The 21,946-nt window shown below is 35.8% G+C and overlaps 1 protein-coding gene across 5 annotated transcripts in view; it reads left to right on the plus strand.

Moving 5' to 3' along the window:
• Positions 1 to 18,089, plus strand: part of ATP2C1 (ATPase secretory pathway Ca2+ transporting 1) — a 61,476-nt gene extending 43,387 nt beyond the window's left edge. For all 5 annotated transcript variants that reach the window (XM_059847435.1, XM_059847454.1, XM_059847445.1 and 2 more), the window contains 15 exons: positions 797 to 894; positions 2,368 to 2,463; positions 2,574 to 2,663; positions 3,382 to 3,486; positions 5,161 to 5,317; positions 6,571 to 6,741; positions 7,733 to 7,830; positions 9,412 to 9,462; positions 10,243 to 10,409; positions 11,976 to 12,044; positions 13,731 to 13,847; positions 14,606 to 14,753; positions 15,376 to 15,471; positions 16,268 to 16,409; positions 17,259 to 18,089. In XM_059847435.1, coding sequence (XP_059703418.1) covers positions 797 to 894; positions 2,368 to 2,463; positions 2,574 to 2,663; positions 3,382 to 3,486; positions 5,161 to 5,317; positions 6,571 to 6,741; positions 7,733 to 7,830; positions 9,412 to 9,462; positions 10,243 to 10,409; positions 11,976 to 12,044; positions 13,731 to 13,847; positions 14,606 to 14,753; positions 15,376 to 15,471; positions 16,268 to 16,409; positions 17,259 to 17,395 — 1,742 coding nt within the window. In that variant the 3' untranslated portion in view covers positions 17,396 to 18,089. The remainder of the gene's footprint in view (positions 1 to 796; positions 895 to 2,367; positions 2,464 to 2,573; positions 2,664 to 3,381; positions 3,487 to 5,160; positions 5,318 to 6,570; positions 6,742 to 7,732; positions 7,831 to 9,411; positions 9,463 to 10,242; positions 10,410 to 11,975; positions 12,045 to 13,730; positions 13,848 to 14,605; positions 14,754 to 15,375; positions 15,472 to 16,267; positions 16,410 to 17,258) is intronic.
• Positions 18,090 to 21,946: the final 3,857 nt, after the last annotated feature.

Genomic DNA, 21,946 nt, shown 5'->3' on the forward strand with positions numbered 1-21,946 from the left:
AAAGGAGTTCTGTATGCAGGTTGAGTCATGAAACATGTAAAGCACAGAACATGGAAAATAAATAGAAATACTAAGTTAAATAAATCTGCTGCATCTGAATTCCTTTTTGCAATTTGAAGATTGAGAAACTTTTTTCCCAATGCTTCTAGCAGAGTTTCATTAATGTTGCAAGGTTTTCTGTTGCTTGTACAGCTCCTGCTGTCATGTCCAGAAATGTCAAGATGCTGCAACAGTCTCTCAGAATCTCCATTCCAGAGTTAAAAAGGCATATGCAAATGTCACATTTTTGTAATCTCTTCAAGCTTATTAAAATTTGCAGGTTTATTAGTGAGTCACGCTTGTGACGTACTAGTGTGATACTTGTGTGACACAAATATAGTGGCTAGTGTTAAATACATGTTGTACTTTTTAATAAAGAAGAATGACTTCTGTAAAGCAGGCTCCTAGTATTTCTCCTCACCAGGAATCACAATTGAGATTTCAATTGATTGTAGCTTGAGGTACAGCAGAATAAAATAAAGGAGAGATAGTGAGTGGACACATTTTGTATAAATTGTGAATTTGGGATTTAAATTAGTTTGGAGGGGTTTTTTTTGTTTATTGGACAAACTCTCAAAGATCCTTGTACAACTATTCATTTTTAGTTGAAAATTTGCTGTCTCTCACTTGTTTTTTTTTTTTCACAGACAGCTGCAATATTTCTAGAATTTTCTCAGCTTGCATACTTTTCTCTTTGTTAGCTACTCGGATTGTTCTAAACAAGAATTGTATTATAAGTATTAATTTGTTATTTCAGGTTGTTGCAATGTCATTTGTTCAGATAAAACTGGAACTCTGACAAAGAATGAAATGACTGTTACCCATATTTTTACTTCTGATGGGCAGCATGCTGAGGTATGTGGTGTGACACTTAGACTTGAATTTGCCTTTTTATTTTGTTGTATGTATCAGCTGAAACATGCTGGACTATACTACAGGTAAAGCATCAGTTAAGAAAGCATAAATTCATTGTACTAAACTCCTGTCCCTCAGTTCATTTAGTATGCAGCCTTTGAGCTGTGCTGTCCAAGCCTTCTCTGGTTACAGAAGCAATTTTTATACATGTTAAGTTCTTAAAACTTTTGGTGACTCTAGGTCACACAGAATAAGAGACAGATGCTAAGATACACAGACAAGCTGAGAGATTGTGTTTTTCTTCAGTACAGAAAGTTGAGGCTATTTTCAGGTACAAAGAAAACCCCCTAAAATGTACATGTTCCAAACTTTTAAAGTGGAGATATCCAACTTTTTGCCTAAAAGACGATTTATTGTGTGAACTATTCATACTGAATATGCACTGTCATTCTTGCTTTTTATAATGGATGGACTTGCAGGTAGGAGCAGGACATGAAACAGTGACAGTTGAGATTAGGGAGTTGCTGGGAAGACTGATGATGTAAATGCACAAATGATAAGCAAAAGCAGCGAGGTGTGGAACTGAATATGGCTTCATAGGAATGTTTTAATCAGGTTCTTAAATTCTCAAACTCCTTGACCTGGGTTTTGTTTCCACAATAGAGTTAATAGATGGTCTTGTAGTTTTATTCTGCAAGCAAAAATACTGGCTTTTTTTCCACATTGTTTCCTATTATCTGCCCATATTTTCTTATATATCCTGAATCTATAAGAAAATATGGGCAAATAATTGCCCATATTTTCTTATATATGTTTTTTTTATTGCTAGAAGTCTGTATGAATACTGCTACTAGCACAGTTGCATCTGGGTCAAATCAGTTCCTTTTTTCTAATTGAAAGAGAACTTAAAATGGCTGTGAACTATATTAGATGTTAATGCTGTAGATATGAGAACATTTTTAGGATCCTAGTAGGAAGCCTGGGTTTTATGCACTAAAAATACAATTTTACTGGTTTTAGCACCTTTCTGAGGTATAACTGAGAGGCTGTTCAACTGTTTCCTTTTTTTTTAATAACTCGATGGAAGTAGGACTCTGCTCTGTAATTCCATTCCCCTGCAGGGGGTATGCATTATTAATCAGGGTAGAGAAAAACAGGAGGAAAAAGTTAGAAAGCAAAAGAAAGAGGAAAAATGAAAGCAGGCCTAATACTGTAAGGAAACAACATACACTACATTTATTTATGCTGAGGAATAAAATTGATACTGATAAAAGAAATTAGTCTCTAATATATTTTATTGAACTCAGACTGTTGCTGCATTAGAAGCTGAGTGACAAGAATTCATGCACACTGAGTAAAAGCAGCATTATGAATGGCCTTTTGAAATTGTTCAGTGGTTTATTATAAAAAGCTGAGAGCAGTTAACCTGGTGAACACTACATTGCATGCTGCCTCTGGCTGCTTGTCTTGCAGGTTACTGGAGTAGGTTATAACAGGTTTGGAGAAGTGATGCTCGATGGTGAAGTTATTCATGGTTATAACAACCCATCCATTAGTAAAATTGTGGAGGTAAGATCTTGGCAAAGAAAGGTGAGTTTTAACTGATGATGTAGCATGAGAGCTTTGAATGGCATTTACTTTGTGTTCTGTTTTCTCCCCTTTCCTTCCTCATCATTTAGGCTGGTTGTGTGTGTAATGATGCCTTGATTAGAAACAACACATTGATGGGGAAGCCAACAGAAGGGGCTTTAATTGCACTTGCTATGAAGGTGTGTACTTGATGGTGCTTTTTGGATTCGTGGCAGGTGGGAAATGTGTAGAAATAATTTGTGGCTTTGTTTTTCTCATTTTCTTCTCTTTTGGATCTCCTAGATTTGTATTGCAACTGCTCATCTCCTATGTTTCTTTCTTGTAAATCTTGGGCATTCTGAAGGATCAGAAAAAAAAATTTACAAGTGAAGTAAAATCTCTATTTTCATCTTTTTGCACTTAGTACTGTCTTTTCACATGCCACAAACTAATTTACCTGTTGAATATTGACTGTACTGTCTCTTTCCCAGTTTCACATCAGTAGCAGAGGGAAGTTGGTAACTGATGTATTGGTGACTGCAGGATTTATAATACCTCTCAAGTGCAGGGCTTTTGAATTGTAGACACTGTCCTGAAGTGTTTGGGCTCTTTTCTTCTGGGGAGGGAGGGGGGTTGTTGTTGGTTTTTTGTAAAATGCTGTGACACACCCATTACAGCTACTGAGAAATGTAGCAAGGCTCTTGCGGAAGCCTGAAAGAGGTTTCTAGGTGTTTTCAGTGCTAGTTTGCCAAGTCTATCTAAATTGGAACAGTGTGCTCAAAAGGCAACTTTGGAGATGAAATTGTTCTTTAATTAAGTGATGTTTGCTAACTAAGGTATTCCAACAAGTCATCAAATTTCATACCTGTTTGAAAAGAAAAGGTCCTGACATTGTGGTGGTGCTTCTGTTTTATACAGATGGGTTTAGACGGAGTCCAGGAAGACTACATAAGGAAGGCTGAATATCCCTTCAGCTCAGAGCAAAAATGGATGGCTGTGAAATGCATTCACAGAACACAGCAGGTAAACTTCAATCAGTTTCCATGAGCACTGGCTCTGTAGAATGGTTATCTACCATGTTTAATATCTTCATTTTTCGCTTCAGAAGTTTTGGAAGGCAGGCAGTAGTGCACAGTCCTTGAAATATGGCTTGATAATAGGCACAGCTTTAGTTTCAAGCTCTGAAGTAGAAAAAAGGAATCACAAGAAATAATTTCCATAAAAGACATCCTGGAAGATTATTTCAAGTGTTTTGAAAACTGAGACCTTGAATGTATACTTAGCTATTTCTCCTTCCTTCTTCTTTCTTCTCAAACATCCAAAGCAATTCTGCCAATCTTCTGCTGTTCCAGTGCTGCATAGTTACATAAGGAATTAAGAGCAAGAATATGCATTGATGTTCAATAGTAAAATTGCATTTGTTTTAAAACACAGGGTTTCTGGTTTGATGCAGACATCACATCTCCAGCGTTGACAAATTTTATTGATGTTAACATTGGCATGGATTATCAAAAAAAGCCACTTTTTAAAATCTTTTTCTGTCTCCTGATACTTTCACATTCGTGTGTGCATTCATGTTTCATTTAGATCCATGTAAATATTTTTGTTACAAGTATTGACATAATCACTGCCAGTCTGGTAACTGGAGCCTCCTAGACAATATGTGCAACAGACCTTATATTGGATTTATGAAAAAAATCTTCCATTACTCCAGATCAAAACCAGCCTTGCTGACAGTATTCCAGTATCATTGTAAAATCTGCTTTGGAAAGAAAGCATTTGACTCCTCTTAGGTATATGGGTTATATTGTTGACTATCCATGCCTTTGTAAAGAGCAGAAATTGGTATGAGATTTTAATTAATGTAAAGACTTACTGTGTCTGTGTTTGGAATCAGCAATTTTAAGAGAATGTTGGAAAATTGATACCAGATTGAAAAGGTACATAAATTATTTGAAGACTAAGAAAATACAGTGAATTTAGAAACTTGGAACTCTCTTAAGCCTGTCATTAAAGATTGAGGTAACTTGACTGCTGTGCATATGAATAACTTCACAGGAAGAAAATAGGTATATTAAAAAAGAGCTTTTTAGTTCAGCTGGAGAGAAAAATGAGTGATCAGTGATTGGAAATTTAGTTGAGGCAGCAGTTCTTAATGGAAAGGGGGGGGAGGAGAAGGAATGAGTTGATTTAGCATTGGAGTTAAGTGTTTGAGGTAACTAGCGGACTCTCAGTCCCATGATATCATCATATCAAGGCTAAATGGATATCTGGAAAATATTAGAGCTACTAGGCCTTGTGCAAGAATGGAGGGGTGTTTAATGACCTGTGCACCTGGTCTGATAAGGAGCTTAAGGTCTTTCAGGTCTAATGTCCTGTGTAGGTTGAATTTCTGTCCTTTGCATGGCCTCTTAGTCTGTAAATTGTGACTTGCAGTGCCTGTGTCTGATGTGTTCTGAAATTAAGTATTGATTATTAGCTTGGCTCTTTTGACTTTACCACTCTTGAATTTACACTGTCTAGAGACACTCAGAAGAGCAGATTTGTATGTTTAGAAGTGTAAGTTTGATTTGCATTATGTTCTTAAGATTGTTAACAAAAGTACACGTCATTCTTATGTATCCATGTGTCTAGGTACTTGTGTATGTGTAGTTATGCATGCACACATGTGCACACAACAGCTCTTTTTTCTTTTAGGACAAGCCTGAGGTTTGCTTTATGAAAGGTGCTTATGAACAAGTCATTAGATACTGTACATCCTATAACTGTAAGGGACAGAGCCTACCCCTGGTGCAGCAGCAGAGAGAGCAATACCAGCAAGAGAAGGTGTCTATGGGTTCTGCAGGGCTTAGAGGTAAGGCTGTTTCAAAAGTCTCTCAAAATATCAATTTCATTTAAATGGCACTGCTTGATGTTAAAAAAAAAAAACCAACCTAAACCAACAACAACAAACAAGAGCAACCCAAAACGCTGGGATCTTCTTTTTTTCTTCTTTTTTTGTTCAGTACCACTGTGTTGTTTAGTTTTTAGGCCTGTATAATACCATGATTAAACTGCAGAGGGTGAGAAAGGGCACTGTTGCCTTCTGTCATCTCTTGCCTGTGACCATAACTGAATAGTACATTGCTACTTAATGGTTTCCATATCTTATTATAGATACCTGTGGGGTTTTTTTTTAATGTGAATGTGTTTATTTGTCCATTACTTTGGCTCCTGTCACCTTCATGATTGCAGGTCAGGAGATGCCATTAGAATTATCTTCTGTGTTAACAAACTGTGCAGAATTTTAGATAAAACAAAATATTTTTCACAAGGTGATTGACAGGAGTTGATAATGAACCAGGATTATGCATGTCTGGCTTTCTTTGGCCTCTCTAAAGAGGTCTCTAGGCTGTTAAGTCCATGCACAGCTCTTTAATTTTTTTAACTTTTTTTTTTATATTTAAAGGGAGGGGTACTCTGTGGCTCAGGAAATTCCTAAGGTACAAATTATTACAAGCTGAGAGGATATGCTAGGAGTGGTATTTTTTTGCTGTTTTATTTGAACAGTCATTTGTTCTGTCTGTCAAAAAAATCAAGGGTAATGTTTTGAAAAGAGCAAACTTGCTTTTTCCTTACAACTCTAATGACATTTAAATATATTTGAATTAAGAATCCTACTTGAAAAGACATTTCAGAGAATATTCAGCATGTACTCAATGAAATCTACCTCTCAAAAGGTAAAAGAAAAACTAAAGCAGAAAATAAATATGTTAAATGATCCTCCCTTTCATCCTAATGCATAAAAGAAATGCACAGAGAAATCACAAAGCTAGATGTGGTTCTCTTTCTACACAGTCAAAATATAAATACTCTCAGATGAGAATAAATAGGAAAGTTGTCTTTAAAACCTGGCTGTTTGGTAAGGAGTTCTTTAGAAGACAAGAGTGTACATAAGTAAGCTATTGTGAATGCTCAGCATTGCTACTTCCAAGGTTTAAAAAAAGGAAAATATCAATTCCAGACCTTTGCTTTATGCTGGCCTGTTAATTAGAAACAGTTGTTTTAAATGCTGATGCAAACATTAATTTCAAATCTTAACATTTTTATTTCTTTTTCTTCCTAAAGTTCTGGCCTTAGCTTCTGGTCCTGAGTTAGGACAGCTGACTTTTTTGGGGCTTGTGGGAATAATTGATCCCCCACGGACTGGTGTGAAAGAAGCTGTTACTACACTCATCACCTCAGGAGTTGCAATAAAAATGGTTACTGGAGATTCACAGGAAACTGCAGTTGCCATCGGTATGAACAGTTCCCTTCCTTTCATATTTTCTTGTTTTCTGCTTAGCTAATTGTTAGGAAGTCTGTGTATTATTTCTTCAACATTTGTGAATTCTGTATTTTGGATTAATGTATGGCATGGTGGAATTAGCAGGGAAAAAAGACCCAAAAAACCCCAGCGCCGTAGCCTGAAGTGATACTTTGGTTTCAGCTTGAATAGCAGCTTTTCTAGTTTGGTTAACATGACCTTGTCTGTTTGAAACTGTATTTTCTTCATGTTGTTTACTTATTACATATGCTTGATTTCTGATTCTTAATGTTGGACCAGCACCCTGCCTACCCTCAGCCTTGGGTGCCTGTCTCTGACAGCAGGGATGAGCTAAAAGAGCCAGTGACAAGGGATAACTGTATGGCACTTCAGTGCTGTCTAGTAGTTTTGTCCATATAACTAAGTTTGAACCTTAAGTATTAGTAATAAATATTTAAGCAAACTACTTAACTTCTTTTTGCAATACAGTGCATTAAAGAACAAGCACTTTAGCCGGAATAAGAATTCTTTACAAACAGAATGATAATCAGTTCAATGTGCACGTGAAGAGTATACCCCCAAACTCAGAGTATTTTATCAGAGGTTTTTTTCCTTTTCCATGTCTCCCTCATGTTATTTTTCATTTTCTGCCATGTTATTTTTGAACTTTAAATTCTTTGATACAACTGAACTCCTCTATTTGTTTATATGACACCTGACAGAATCAATTACAGACCTTTAGACCTAAAAAGACTAAGCAAATAAATATCTGATTTAGGACAGACTTTGTAGCATGTTGTTGTTACTCGAGAGTTCATGTAGTTTACTCCAACATATTGAATCAATAATGTAGTAAGATGTTCTTCTCTAGGTATTTCAAATCTGAAATGCTGCAGAAAATATTAGGATTTAAAAAAATAGAGTACTTAATGTCTTAAAAGGGTAAATTATTATAATAAGGGGTTTTATGACTCTTTTTTACAGCTAGTCGATTAGGATTGTATTCCAAAAATTCACAAGCAATCTCTGGAGAAGAGATAGATGATTTGGATATTCAGCAGCTTTCTCAAATAACACCAAAGGTTTGTTTTGATATACTACTTAATGAAATGTGGCAAAGGATACATTTACATATTGAGAAATGCTTTTTTTTCTGTGGCAAGCTAAAATATAATTTCTGAGTTACAAATAATATTGTTCTAATAAGTGTATTTTGGTCTGACATAGGACCAATATGAAAATCTTTTTCGTTCAACTTACGCAGTTATCTTTTTAGATATAAAAAAATAAATTGCTTCTGTCTCTTTTAATGATTCAGGGGTTTGCTTCTGTCTCTTTTAATGATTCAGGGTTTTTTTATCTTTAACTTTCATTTTGCCATCTCTTACTGAACATCACATTTTTGTATTATTAGGCCATTTTATTACTGAGCAACTCAGTTCATTTATAAAATCTGAAGAGTCTGCATGTTAAGACAGTCCATTCTTTTGTAATTTGTAAGACTTGTCCATGTTCCTAATTATTTTGATCAATCTGAGGTCACTAGCTGGGAATTTTGAAAGGGTCTGTTAAGTTACTGCTTAATACTTTTTAGTTATTAAATAACTAAATGGATTAACCGATGTCCAGGTTATGAATGCGAAGACATAATCAAATGCAATAGAGGTTCAGGTTTAGCTAGGTTGCAAAATTCTTGCATCAAAATGCTGCACTGTTTGCAAAGGACTGCAAAATTAGACTGCAGCATGTTTGAGCCTGGTGTAAGCAAGCCAAAAGCCAGTATTTGCAGTTGGGAAATGTGGATGTTAGCTTTCTATCTTTTCTTAGTGACTCACAGAAACTGGGGAAAACCAAGAATTATGTAATTAGTAATTTTTGGTTTATGTGGTAATACATGTTCTTAAGGGTTGTCCACATTAAATAACTGAAATAGATACAAATTTACTTACACATGTTTGACCTTTGACCTAATTGCTTTTCTAGGTGTTTGCTCAAAATCTTACTAGGAATTAAAATCAACCAATAAGATTGATATCTGTATACAGTCTAAACTGATTGGTGACAAATCTAGCTCTTTGTCAGGCTTCTTGAAAAGGAAAAAATGCTAACTGTATGGAGATTATGGAAAACTAAATTCCACATGGTCAAATTTCGATTTACAGAGAAGTCCAGAGACCAAGAAAAATCTGAAAATTGGTCCTTCCAAGTCAGAATTTTTGATTATCTTTAAGACTTCAATTGTTAATAATATGCTATAAACTAGTAAAATTGAAATCTCCTGAGTAGCTTGTCACTTGTGCTGACAAGGAAAAAGGATGTTGATTGTAGAGTCAGCACCACAATTGCCTGCGTGAATTTAGTCAGGAAGGCTAGCAGCAAGCCATTATACCTCAGTTGCTTCATTATTTTAGAAGGCTTTTAAATTGCACATTCTATCTTGGAATAAGTAGCACAAACTTTGTTTACCAGAACACGCTTTGAATCTCCTCTAAAATTAATGCTTTCACTCAGTTAAAAACACAGCTCACTGCTGCTTCAGCTTGAGAGCTAACAAGAATACAGTTGCCCTTGGATTGTATTTTTTACCCTCTACCTTAAGAGAATCCAATGCAATTATTTACATATCTGAAATTTTCACCACTGCTTCTTTACTCTTCTAATAGGTTGCAGTATTCTACAGAGCCAGTCCCCGACATAAATTGAAAATTATAAAGGTACGTCTAACAGAGGCTCAAATGCTGGACTGTTGCTGTGGGTATTGTCTCTGCTGCTGTTACTTAGACTGTAATGTGCTACAGTGTGTCAAGATGAAATCAGATATGCATCTGATTTGGCAGTGAAGTGTACTTGAAAATATTACCTAGAAAAATGCATAGTGCCCACCAGGAATAAGTAGGTAACATTGTGCTTTCTTCCATGTAGGGAGCTGGGGATTGATTGTGATTTTGTGTCACGTTACAGTTGAATTGACTAGGAGCTTGAAAGAACCATATTTCTGATACTTGTCAGATGAGATAAAAGGGAATGAATTTCAAGCCATGTCTGTGGCAATGCCTCTATTCAGAAGTTAACAAAAGAAGGTAGCAAAGGAGGGACTCAGTTTTACAATTGGAACAATCAGAAAAGTAACAATAAGGAGAAGTCAAAACACTGAGATGATAGGGATGCATTCAAGACTTGTAAGAAGGTGATAATGATAGTATGGACATACAATACCTTCTATCTCTCTCTCGAGTTTTTTTCTTTTGCCTAAAGGCAAATTTTAAATACTCTAGCTTTAAAATTTAGGCTGTGAATATACGAACTGAAGTTTAACCCAAAATCTTGTATAAAAGCTGTTTAGAACAGAAGCAGCTGCTTTTTTCTTTAGGACATTACAGTGCAACTATAAAAAAATGGAGAAGGGGGAGCAGTGACACTAACCTTGTATCTAGAATAACTTTATAGGATGGATTATTTCAATCCCTGATCTAAGTTCTTTTCCCTCTCTTTAGTCCCTGCAGAATAATGGTGCCGTGGTAGCTATGACAGGAGATGGAGTGAATGATGCTGTTGCTCTGAAGGCTGCAGATATTGGTGTAGCCATGGGCCAAACTGGAACAGATGTTTGTAAAGAGGCAGCAGATATGATCCTCGTGGATGATGATTTTCAGACAATAATGTAGGTGGCCTTTATGTACATATCTTGTACTATATAACTTTAATGAGATGTTGCCTGGGTTAAACAAATAGAAGTTTCCCTGAACTTGTGAATGAGCTTGTAGCTGCTGTAAATGAGTTTTCTGCTCAATCAGAAGTATTAGCATGCTTGAAAACATAACTGAGGTGAAATTGTGAGTCTATTAGCGTGTAGTAGATTTCATTCAATTTTGTACTTCAGAAGCATAAAACTCATGAAAAAAAGACAGAGCATTCCACTCAAGATTTAAAAAAATTACGTAGATCTCTGTTTTCAACTCTTTAATGTGGTGCTTTCAGAAAAGGAAAAAATATTAACTATTTAGATACCACAGGTGAAAATAGGTTATTAGTGTCTGGTAACCAGCTGTTTGTACTTGTTCATTTTTTGGTTGGTGTATTTCAAAAAGAGTTTAACTAAACTTAATTCTATTTTGACTTTAATTCATCTGACTTTTGAAGGTAGTGATTGTTGACAGAGCTGAACTGCTGTCTGGCAAAATAGCCTTCATTTTGAAATTATGTCTCAATCTCAGAACACATCAGTTCCAAAGTATGACACTTAATCCTTGGGAAGAAGTGAAATGGAAAAGTACAGTATAAGAAAATCTACCTATGTAGCAGTATGTCAGAAGATGATCTGAGGTTTTCACACTAATTCAGCCAAGAGAAATTTGCTGTTATGCAAAAACATAACAAAGAAGGGAATCATTTTAACATAGGCAGAGGAGTACGTAGGAAGGACATCTGTAGTAAGGACTTTACATGGGCTTGGTGAGGTTTTTGCTGGACTGTGTTATCCAGTTTTGCTCATGTCATCAGGAGAGTTCTCAATAGGAGAGAGAGTGGTGTATACTAAGGAAAAAAAGAAGTATGAACTTCTATAGTTTTACACATTTTCCCCACTCATTTAATTATTTCTGTTTTAAGTTACCAAAGGAATGCTGTTTAATTACTGGGGAAATGTAAGAAAAAAATCAGTTTTATTTGCAGCCAAGTAGGCGTTATTTAGGTACCAGAAAATCCTTTTTCACTGCAGTAGTTGTGATAATGTGATAGGCAAGTTGTGACACATGCTAGGAGTTGTGAAGAAGGTTGGTACGCATTTCATTCCGGTACAGGAAGAATACATGGTCCTCTAAAGCCATGCTGTATTTCTGTGTTTTATTTTAAAGCATGTGTGTGGGGAGTGGTTGGCTGTTTGGGTTTTGTTGTTTCTTTGTATTTTTTTTTAAATTATCTGACTTGGTTTAGAAGGATCAAGGATGGTGGTGAATTTTGAACATATAGGAGATCTTACTCTAATAATTGCATTTTCAAAGTTAAGCATCTGGAAAAATAACTTGTGATTATTCACAATCACAGAATAGTTTGGGTTCTTATAGTCAAGTTGAAAAACAATGACTGCCAAAGTTAAAAGAACCTCAGCTCTGTTTGCTTCTTGCTGGTTTTATTGGTGCTTAAATTAATATCTTTTCTGGTTTGTCTTAAGCTTTTTTTGGAAGTAGATTCATTTGTCTTGTAATGTAGTCTTTTTTTTTAATTGCAGGTCTGCAATTGAAGAGGGTAAAGGAATTTATAATAATATAAAAAATTTTGTTAGATTTCAACTGAGCACGTAAGTTTGAAAAGCTGTCAGTATAAGAAGTTTCTTGTGAATGAATCAAAGCATGAAGCAGATGCATAAATTCATGTTAATACTGTAAATTTTGAGTCAGATGCTGAGATACCGTGCTTTTGAGTTTTCACTATTTTGTGTTTGGTGGCTTGCTTTTTTTTTAGACCCAGAAGGTAGTGCAATAAACAGACATGTAACTTTGCCAGGGTTCTTCCTGTTGAGATGTGTAAAGTGAGTTACTGAAGGGATCATAAGAAACAGCAGAGCTGCCTTTGGGTCCCTGTTTAAATGAGAAGCTCATAGTCCCTCCTTAACCAGTATGTGTGTTCAAATGAAGGAAGCCAGGGAATCAGGAGGGTAGTTCTTCAGAAATCCATGTACTGGTTTGTGGAATGAGCTAACTATATGAAGGTGACTTCCTTTTCTTGCACACAAGGATTCGTGTGCTAGCTACATGATGTGCATGTAAGGCAAGAGGACAAGAGTTTATTAAGTCTTAGTTTCGAATTTTTGGTGAGTTTATCTTATTGGATCTGGACTCAGGGACATGTTTTTTCTCTTCACCATGTTGTTCATGTACTTTTTTGAAGCCTTCATGACATTTCAGAGTGGTCTGAAATTTGCAGAAGTTTAAAAAACAAACAAAAAACCAAATCTAAAACCTCTAATAAAACAAACTCAAAAAAGCCCCACAAAAACCCCAATCCACAAACAACAAATAACACCCAAAAAAAACCCTCCAGAACAACACAAAATTCACAACAAAAACTCCCAGCACAACAAGACCTATTTGTTTACCTGCATAACCACTGTAAGAAGTGGCATATACTTTCAGTCTTACCAGGTGTCCTAGTCTAGTCTTAGAAAGACTAGACTAGGAATCTGCTGCTGAAAAATAACTAAGCACAAATGTTCTAAGAAAGTGTGCTTACCTGTTTTTGATTAATCAGTTACCCTTTGGGTTTTTTTCTGTTCCTCTTTGCAGGGAGAGCATAATAGGGTTCAGTACAGTGCTAAATTTGGAATTATTGTAAGCATTACTTTCTTCTTCTTGGTTATGAAACCTCTTAATCTTGCACTGAGAGCAAGTAGTGCATACTTCTTTACAGAGGTTTCTAATGCTGAGCTTGCAGCCAGCTAATCTGTTTTTCAATCTTTGGCCTGGCCTTCTCATCTTGCTAGTAATGAGGAGTGGTTGTAGGTATTTTTAGGGAGCTTGAGTAGTACCTTGCCTTGACTGCCCAGGCAAACCAGGGACAGGTGCACAGAGTGAGTTTGTTTACATCAGGAGTGGAAAAGCAGATTGTTTTTCAAAACCATGTTTAGAAGTTCGACTTTTGGCACAAGAAAACTATAGGACCCAGTCCCCCATAAAACAAAATCAATCAGGTGATGCTGAGTGGTAATTCTGAACTGTTACCTAAAAGTTTGGGAGGTTTTAAAATGCAAATTTGCTGCCTTTTTATTGCCAGAACAATGCTGTTTTAAATATGGACTTTGTCAGAATGAGTGTATGAAAGGATTTCATGCTCTACCTTCAGAGTTTGACTTAACATCAGTTATGATTCACACTGTCAAAATATGTATCCACTCTTACACAGTTGAAATGTTGATTACAAAGCAGTTATCAGTGGATCTTCAGAAATGTTCAATGCTGACAGTTGTAAAAATGGATTCTTTCAACAGGAGTATAGCAGCACTGACTTTAATCTCACTGGCTACATTAATGAACTTTCCTAATCCTCTCAATGCCATGCAGATCTTATGGATCAATATTATTATGGATGGACCTCCAGCTCAAAGGTAAGTAATTACTCTGAACTCTGTTAGGTTCTGTAGTCCTTTTATTTCAACAAGGGAAATGGTTGCTCATGAAGGGAACTGTGAAGTGTTAAACTTCAGTGAGATGTTTGAAAAATAGCAAACTCTTCTCTACAACTCCCTGAAAGGTGGATGTAGTCAGGTGGGGGTTGGTCTCTTTCTCCAGGCAGCAGCTGACACAACGAGAGGACACAGCCTTAAGCTGTGCCAAGGGAAATATAGGTTGGATATTAGGAAAAAGTTTTTTACAGAAAGAGTGATAAAGTACTGGAATTGTCTTCCCAGGGAGGTGGTGGAGTCACCACCCCTGGATGTGTTTAAAATAAGGTTGGATGTGGCATTCACTGCCACGTTTTAGTTGAAGTGTCAGGGCATGGGTTGGATGTGATGATCTTGAAGGTCTCTTCCAACCCAGTGATTCTGTGTGAACTTCCTCTGTGAACTTCAATGTTTGTAGTATGTTTCTGTGTTAATTCTGTTTAGTTTGCTTTAGTATCTAATTATATGGGGGTAGCAGGGCTATCTAAAGATCCACGGATATGCCCATGAAACTTGCATGCAGGCTTCTGCCTTCCCTCTGGGTTCTTCCACTGACCCTCTTCACTGCAAGTAGATGGTGGGGTGAGAGATGGTGAGGGACTAGAATGAAATCCTCTTTTTTTCAATTTAGAAAATCTAATCATTAAGTTAGAAGCAGAGAATTAATTTTATGATGATTAAAATGTTCTTTTAATTGTTAGCCTTGGGGTGGAGCCTGTGGATAAAGATATTATTCAAAAACCTCCAAGAAATCTGAAGGACAGCATTCTGACCAAAAACCTGATTGTTAAAATACTGGTTTCATCAATAATTATCGTCTGTGGAACGCTGTTCGTCTTCTGGAGAGAGGTATGACAAAAGTCAAAACTTAGAGCAGTAGCAACCTAATTTAAAAGAAATCCTTTTTATACCAGCAGTTGGAATTCAGAGTTAATATGAACTTAGCAATGAGTTTCGGCCATACTTATTTAGTACTAGCAGAGTTGAGAGGAAGATTTTCAAAACAGCTGTTGAAAAGTAAAATACAGTTTTATCCCCAATGTCTATTTTAACATAGACTTTTTCAGGTTCCAGATCTGCTTTGGAAACTTTGCCCATAGAAACTAATTACGTAAATCTTCTACCAGATTATTATGAAACAGCCATTTGACTTTGTTTTCCCAGTAGAGAAAAATGTTATGTGAGCATTTGGTAGTGCATCATAGAATTCCTGCTATTCCGTGTGCTAGGATAAATGTTGGTCAGGAGGCTTCATTTAATCATAGCTTGGAATTACAAATTTTTATAAATTACAGGTGATTTCATGTATGATTTAATAAATCAGCTTGGGGCAGACAACTTCCTTTTGCTTTCATTCCCTAACTGGTAAAACTTATTGTAGAATTATTGTAATAATTTTGTTCAATTGACTTTGCTTTAAACCCTCCATAATTAAACATGCTAAAGCCGTTTCATTTTATTTTGTTGGCAGTTAAGAGACAATGTAATAACACCACGAGATACTACCATGACTTTCACCTGTTTTGTATTTTTTGATATGTTCAATGCTTTGAGTTCTAGATCTCAGGTAAGTGATTCATACTGTCCATTTACCCAGTATTAACAGAATAATTAGTGTTTTCTTTGAGGGAAGATCTTGCTGTGTTTGTGTCAAGTGTTTTTCCTGCAGATTTACTTCACGTCTGCTGTTAAGCTCAGAGTTTCATGTATTTACTAGGTAGGATTTCTTAAATTACAGATAAATTATTACTTAATTTGTTTACATGGTGGTGTCCTTACAAAAGCAAGAAAGTTGTTAAGAGCTGAAGTGTGATGGTCCTTTGTATTGCTGTGTATACTTGGTTGGTTTTTTTCTCTTCCGGGAAATTCTGTCAGTTCAGCAGCCTTACCAGAATGTGAAACATCTTGAAAGCCTTAGCTTTTATATTTTGTAATCCTAAACCCATAGTTCAAGGAAAATTCCTGAAACGATTCTGTTTTTTTTATCTGTGTATATTTTTTTCATTTTAAGGAAACAAGTCTGAAATTTTGTGATTGTATACATTACTACATTTACTGTAATTTGCAGTCTTACCTGTTTTGAAATAGTGTAGGGGTAACCTTTTTCTGATGATCTGTACTTATGTGGAATGCTGAGATCAATATGCAAGTTCTTGACTATGAAGACAAGACTTGTACTCTATTTACCAGGGAGAAAATGCAATTAGCCTGTTCAAGAACTTGTTCTGGATTATCTAAAAGGTCAACAGTAGTAGTTTATATTTTTCTAAATGTCTGGATGAAAAGAAATTGTAGTTTCTTATCTAGATTATTAAGATTACATATTATTGTAATCTTAATGTAACATATTTTTGTTTTTACAGACAAAATCTGTGTTTGAGATTGGACTTTGCAGTAACAAAATGTTCTGCTATGCTGTCCTTGGATCTATAATGGGGCAGTTATTGGTCATTTATTTTCCACCACTTCAGAAGGTTTTCCAAACAGAGAGCCTGAGTGTCTTGGGTAAGAACAGTTCTCTTTTCAAAACTGTCTGTTATGGATTAATTTATAAATGTGGTGGGTGGTGGTTCTATAAGATCACTTTCTGGCTGTTTGTACGCAACAGGAATACAAAGCCTGCTGATGCTTTTTGTTTTGTGGGTAGGGTTTTTTGGGGGTTTTGTTTGTTTCATTGATTTGGTTTTTAGTCTTTTGAATCGTTCTAGATGTTTTCTTTAGGAACCATGATTTAAATGCATATGGTACATAAACTGATCAGTGTGTTCTTAAATTTTTATAAAGGTGCATATTTATTTGGGAGTTTTTAATGTAAATTTTGTGGCAGGCAAAATTATTGACTTAGTTGGTTTCTGATCACTGTTCATTTGACTAGTTCACAAATTTTTTCTCTAAATATAAACACCTTACTTAGAGATCCAGTCCTTTAATATTGATTGCATTGTCAGAGGGTAAATAAACAGGAGGATTTTAAAAAGCTATAGATACATAATGCTGTTGGCAAAGGTTTATTACTTCTGTATTTTTCTGGATTTAGGTGATTGTAATGAAATACGTGTAGTTATTGTAGCATAATTTCTAATGATATTAATATTTTCAAAATTAAGTTCATTATGTTGTTGAAAAGAAGTCTGTGAAATACTTTAAAAGCTTTTAATATCTTGTGTGTGGTTATGATTTGTGCATAAACCATGCATGTTAAACCTTCTGGCCCTGCAAAAAATTGACTCTTGCTTCATTTATCCTGAACTTTGTCAATGTAAATTTGGGTGAAAATTTGAAAGTGTTGTAAGTCTTCTTTTTTAAGTCTCCCCTCAAATAGCAATTTTAAAGAAGGCTAATTATTTCTTCCAGATTTACTGTTTCTTCTGGGACTCACTTCCTCTGTGTGCATAGTGACTGAGCTAATAAAGAAGTTTGAAAGAAGCAAGGAAAAGATCCAGAAACGTGGAAGTTATTCTTCATCAACTTCGTCTTTTCTTGATGTATGATGCATATTGCATTCTTGTGTTTGCAAACTTAGCGATTGCTGTCTAAAGATGTTGGAGAAAGCAAAACACTATCTGGAGGATAAAGAAATCCTGAGGGCTTTTGATAAGTCCTTTGTTTCACTGGCTAATGAGGAACTTCATGTTTAAAGACTGTTTAGAATTTAACTTCCAGCTGTGGAAGTAACAAATGAAATTATGCAACTTTGGTAACATTTTTCCTCAAACATAAATTTACTTTTAAGATTGAATGGTATTGTGGGGGGGAGGGGGCAGGGGTTAATTTAAAGAAAGATCTAAGCCCAAGTCCCATTTTCTGCACTTAAAAGATATAACTGTGTAAAATCCTTCTCTTAGATATAAATATTTTAGTTTGTTTTTATTTAAAGCATTGTATTATTCTACTTTTATGGTGGTGGGACTTTGCTACTAATACAAGGATAAAAATATTTCAGAGGCATTCCACTGGGTTTAGAGTCTGTCACAAGAGTGCCATATTCTAGCTACTGTATTTATTTACTTTATCCTGCAATGTGTAAGCGGCTCAAGTACCTTGTGCTACAGTTTTTTTGTATCCCAAGTTTGTTTTTATTTTTGCACAGGATGTGACCGCTGTCGGATCACTGTTTTTCTTTTCTTTTTCTGTGATTGAAAAGCCTATACTGCAATTTGAAGTAAATGTTTGCTTTTCTTATAAGTGTGTTGTCTCTTTGTTTTAAAAGAAACTGGCATTTGCATGAAGTGAACGAGCTTGTTTTGATATCATTGCAGATACAGACTTTGTTTCATGTCTTGTTCCATATTGACTTTAGCTTATGACTGTGAAATCACTTGAGTGATTTATAAGACAGTAATTATGGAAGTTATCTGTAGTGTACTGAATTAGAAAATTAATGCAATAATCCTGCCTGGGCAAAACAACCCCATCCCTCTCTCAAAGAAGCTTAATTTTTCTTCCTTCTTCCTTCCTTCCTGTTCATAAAAATCCCCCTTTTTCCTGGTAGGGTAACTTTTGAATTTTAACCCACAGAATTACTTTTGGAGCTTGAAAAGCATTATAGTAGATTTGTTTTGACATTGTAAAATTATTTTTAATATATTACAATGTCTGAGTACTCTAATATTCACAATTGGAAATAGTGCTTTCCTTCAAAATAGTTCCTTGCATTTCCTGAAAGGATGATGGGATAACACTGATGACAGCAGGGCAAGACTATCACCTAAAGCATCTTGAAAAAAGGATATCTAAGGATCTCTGCAGAGAGTCAAAGACACAGTGGTATCTCTTTCCCTTGTAAACTTGTGCATGTGCATCTCTCCTCACTGTAGCCTGAAAATGTGGCAGTGGCATTGGCTCAGGCCCATGCTGTCACAGTGCTCATCCTGTCATTTGGAGAGGAATTGTCATGAACAGATACTGGGATATTTCTGCACTTGCCATTGTGACTTGGCCCACATGCCATGCTCAAAAGCGCAGTATGAATTTCCTTGCTAATGTTACTGGAATTGTAATTCTTCCTTTTGCCTGTGGGATTCCTAGGAAATTTGCCAGAAAATGGGGCTGCAGACAGGACGTGAATGCACATTTAGTCTGCTTTATCCATGCAGTTCATCCATGGCTCCTCCTGACCCTCAAAATGTCCATAATACCTGGACTACCAATGTGCTGGAGATGTGATTGTGTACAGACAAAGATCCTGTAGCACTTGGTCCTCATCTCTTCCTGGGGCTCCTGTCACTGAGCTGGGAGGGCCTGAACAACATGACCTCTTACAGAAATGCTCTCATGTCTTCAAGCGCAAGTTTCTTACTTACAGCAGTTCTGCCTTTCAGAGGCTGGACAAATTCAACAGTTGTTGAACAATTACTGTCTTTGGCAAGTGGGGCTTTGGCTGTTCAATACTGTAGTGTGTTCAGTATTTCAATACAATTTCAGAACACTTCATTAATAAAATCCTTAGTATTCATTAATAAAGACAGATAGTAAAAGCTGACAGTGCATGCTGATGAAGAATCTTGAACAAACTTTGATTTTGTAAAGAGACAGCAGCTATAGCTTTCACATAATGAGTCTTAACTTGTGGTTGATATTCCATGGGATTTGACTGCTTTGTGTTCTGCTCTTGGTCTTGGAGTCCCAGAAATCTAGGTAAGTACAGAATGCTAGATTGTTATCTTTGCTTGGATTGCCAAGTCTTTAAACAAATGTTACCAAGTGCCCCTTTCCCAGCACAAGTCCCACTTTCTGAATAAGGTATGTCATTCCAGACAGAAAAAATTTCAGTCACTTAATGACAATTTTGCCTTATTGCAGGGTGGGCTTAGTTGAATGCAGTTCACTTAAATTTGCCAGAAGTTTTGGTGCTGTGTTTTCTGATGGAAGGCAAAATACTAACAAGTAATAAATCTAATTCAATGTCATTATATATAAAACATGTCTGGACTGAATTCTGTTGCCATTATTTTGGCTTGTCTTGTGATTAATTACCACTTTACAGCAGGTTTGAGAGATTTTTTTTCCCTGAGCAGTTGAATCAATAATGGGAACATTCCATAAAAATTAGGAGGCATTTCTTATGGGGTAGAAATAAGCAACAACTGAGGAATTGACCTGCTTCTACTGAAGCATGGAATAAAGAATTTTGGTTTTAATAAGAAAAGGCCGTTTATTTTTTAATTTTCCTACAAAGAAGATGGAAGACCTATAATGAGTTAAAAAGGGAAAACTGCAATACTTTAAATTCTGCATGGTAACCCTAGAATCAGTAATTTTCTTCAGCCTGCAGGACTGGGTTTTGCATGAGTGTGTATAATTTCAGTAGCAATAAAGAACAGCCGAATTCTGCATTGAGAACATATTTCCACTACAGTAATTCTTAATTGAGTCGGCTTTCCCAAAGCTTTTCTCAAAATGCCATATGGTCATAGCAGTGTTTTTAATCCCAAAGTGGAATATTTGACCTTATTCTAGTCTTCTGAATTATGTGATTGAAAATATGGTTTCTTATCAAGTCTCAAGAGTTTTTATGATCCCCAGCAGTTTTCTGATGTGGAATTCAGAGTAAATGAAGCTCTCTCTTCTCACCAGCACTAAGAAAGTGGAATCAAACACACCTGCATTTTTATATTTAAGACTTATTTTCAATGTGACTATTTCTGATGATTAAAAACTCTAGGGAATTACAAGCTTGGTAAAATAAAACATATGGGGTCAAAATGGAGAAGAGGATGATTTGGACAATAATGAATTTCAGTTTTAGTTAGTAAAATCAGTAACTGTAACCCCTTCTAACTTTTATTTAAAAGTCATATGATGGTAACGTGATGCTGTAGGCTGCTGTACATAGAAACAGAAATGGGTTGTGAGGCTGTGGCTTGTGGGGTTGGGTGTACATGCCATCTGCTGGTAGTTCATTAAGTAGCAGCTTTTGTACTAGAAAAAAAGTTACATCTTGCTAGGACAGGCTGTATCTCAAAACTAGTTTTCTCTTTAATGTAACATCTTATAGATCTATTCTTTTCTCATTGACTATATTTGGGCAGTATCAACACTCAGCTGTACAGTACAGGAGATCTTCCCTCTAAATCCTAAGATACGGTGAGTTACTTCCATGGGAACAGGTAATAGGGAGCTTAAGCAGGACTAAAAACTTGAGCACACAATGCAGGAATCAAGTTTGAATTCTGGTAAGTTATGGGCAAAACTTTGATAATTAGAGGTGGAAGTCATAATTTTCCTAAATGCAAGAAAAGATATGTGGATTCTTAAGAAGAAAAAACCCAAATGTAACTATATTTGACATAGGGAAAACCAATAGTTTCATAAGAAAAGCATTTATATAAATTGACTAATTATGCTGGAAAGTTTGCTAACGCAAAGCATTGAGAAATAGATGATGTCGGATTTAAAAAAAAATTCATAAATTGTTTTTCAGTATTACCACATTTGATAGCAAGGGTTTATTAAGTAATTAGTGTGCATAGGGGAAGTCAGAACACGTCTGGTTTTTAATATAGCCATTGTAGAAAGGATAAGAGTGACAACAGCTTTAATAGCAGAGGATTTACACAATTACTGTGACAACTACTGAGAATTAGCAAACCTGTAGAAACTTGCTCCCATGTTACAGCTTTGTGTGTGCAAGTAACTCTTTCTTAAAATATCATGGGGAGAAATAAAATCTGAAGTTTCTCCCTGAGTATTGTCAGAACCTGTAATACTGCAAGCACAACTTACTCAGTTGTCACTGAGCAAAGCTGTCTCTCCCTGCAAGTAAAAGTACTCAACCAGTAATGACTGATTTTACAGTATTTTTAAAACTGTCAGTTTCTATTTTTATCTCAACTGTTACACTGTGACCACTGTGTTCCTCAAACACAAACTTTAAAGTTGGATTTCTTTGTAAATGAAGTGTTGAGGGAGATGTGGCAAAGCCAGCTATTAATGTTTGGGAAAAGAATTCCTCTAAAATAGTCCTGCTTTGAAATGCTAAACAACTTTGCTCTCATTTTCAATTAGACTGATACCCTTAAAGAAAAACAAAACACCACAAC

This window comes from Haemorhous mexicanus, chromosome 1, assembly GCF_027477595.1.
Source record: "Haemorhous mexicanus isolate bHaeMex1 chromosome 1, bHaeMex1.pri, whole genome shotgun sequence".
Taxonomy (NCBI): Eukaryota; Metazoa; Chordata; class Aves; order Passeriformes; family Fringillidae; genus Haemorhous; species Haemorhous mexicanus.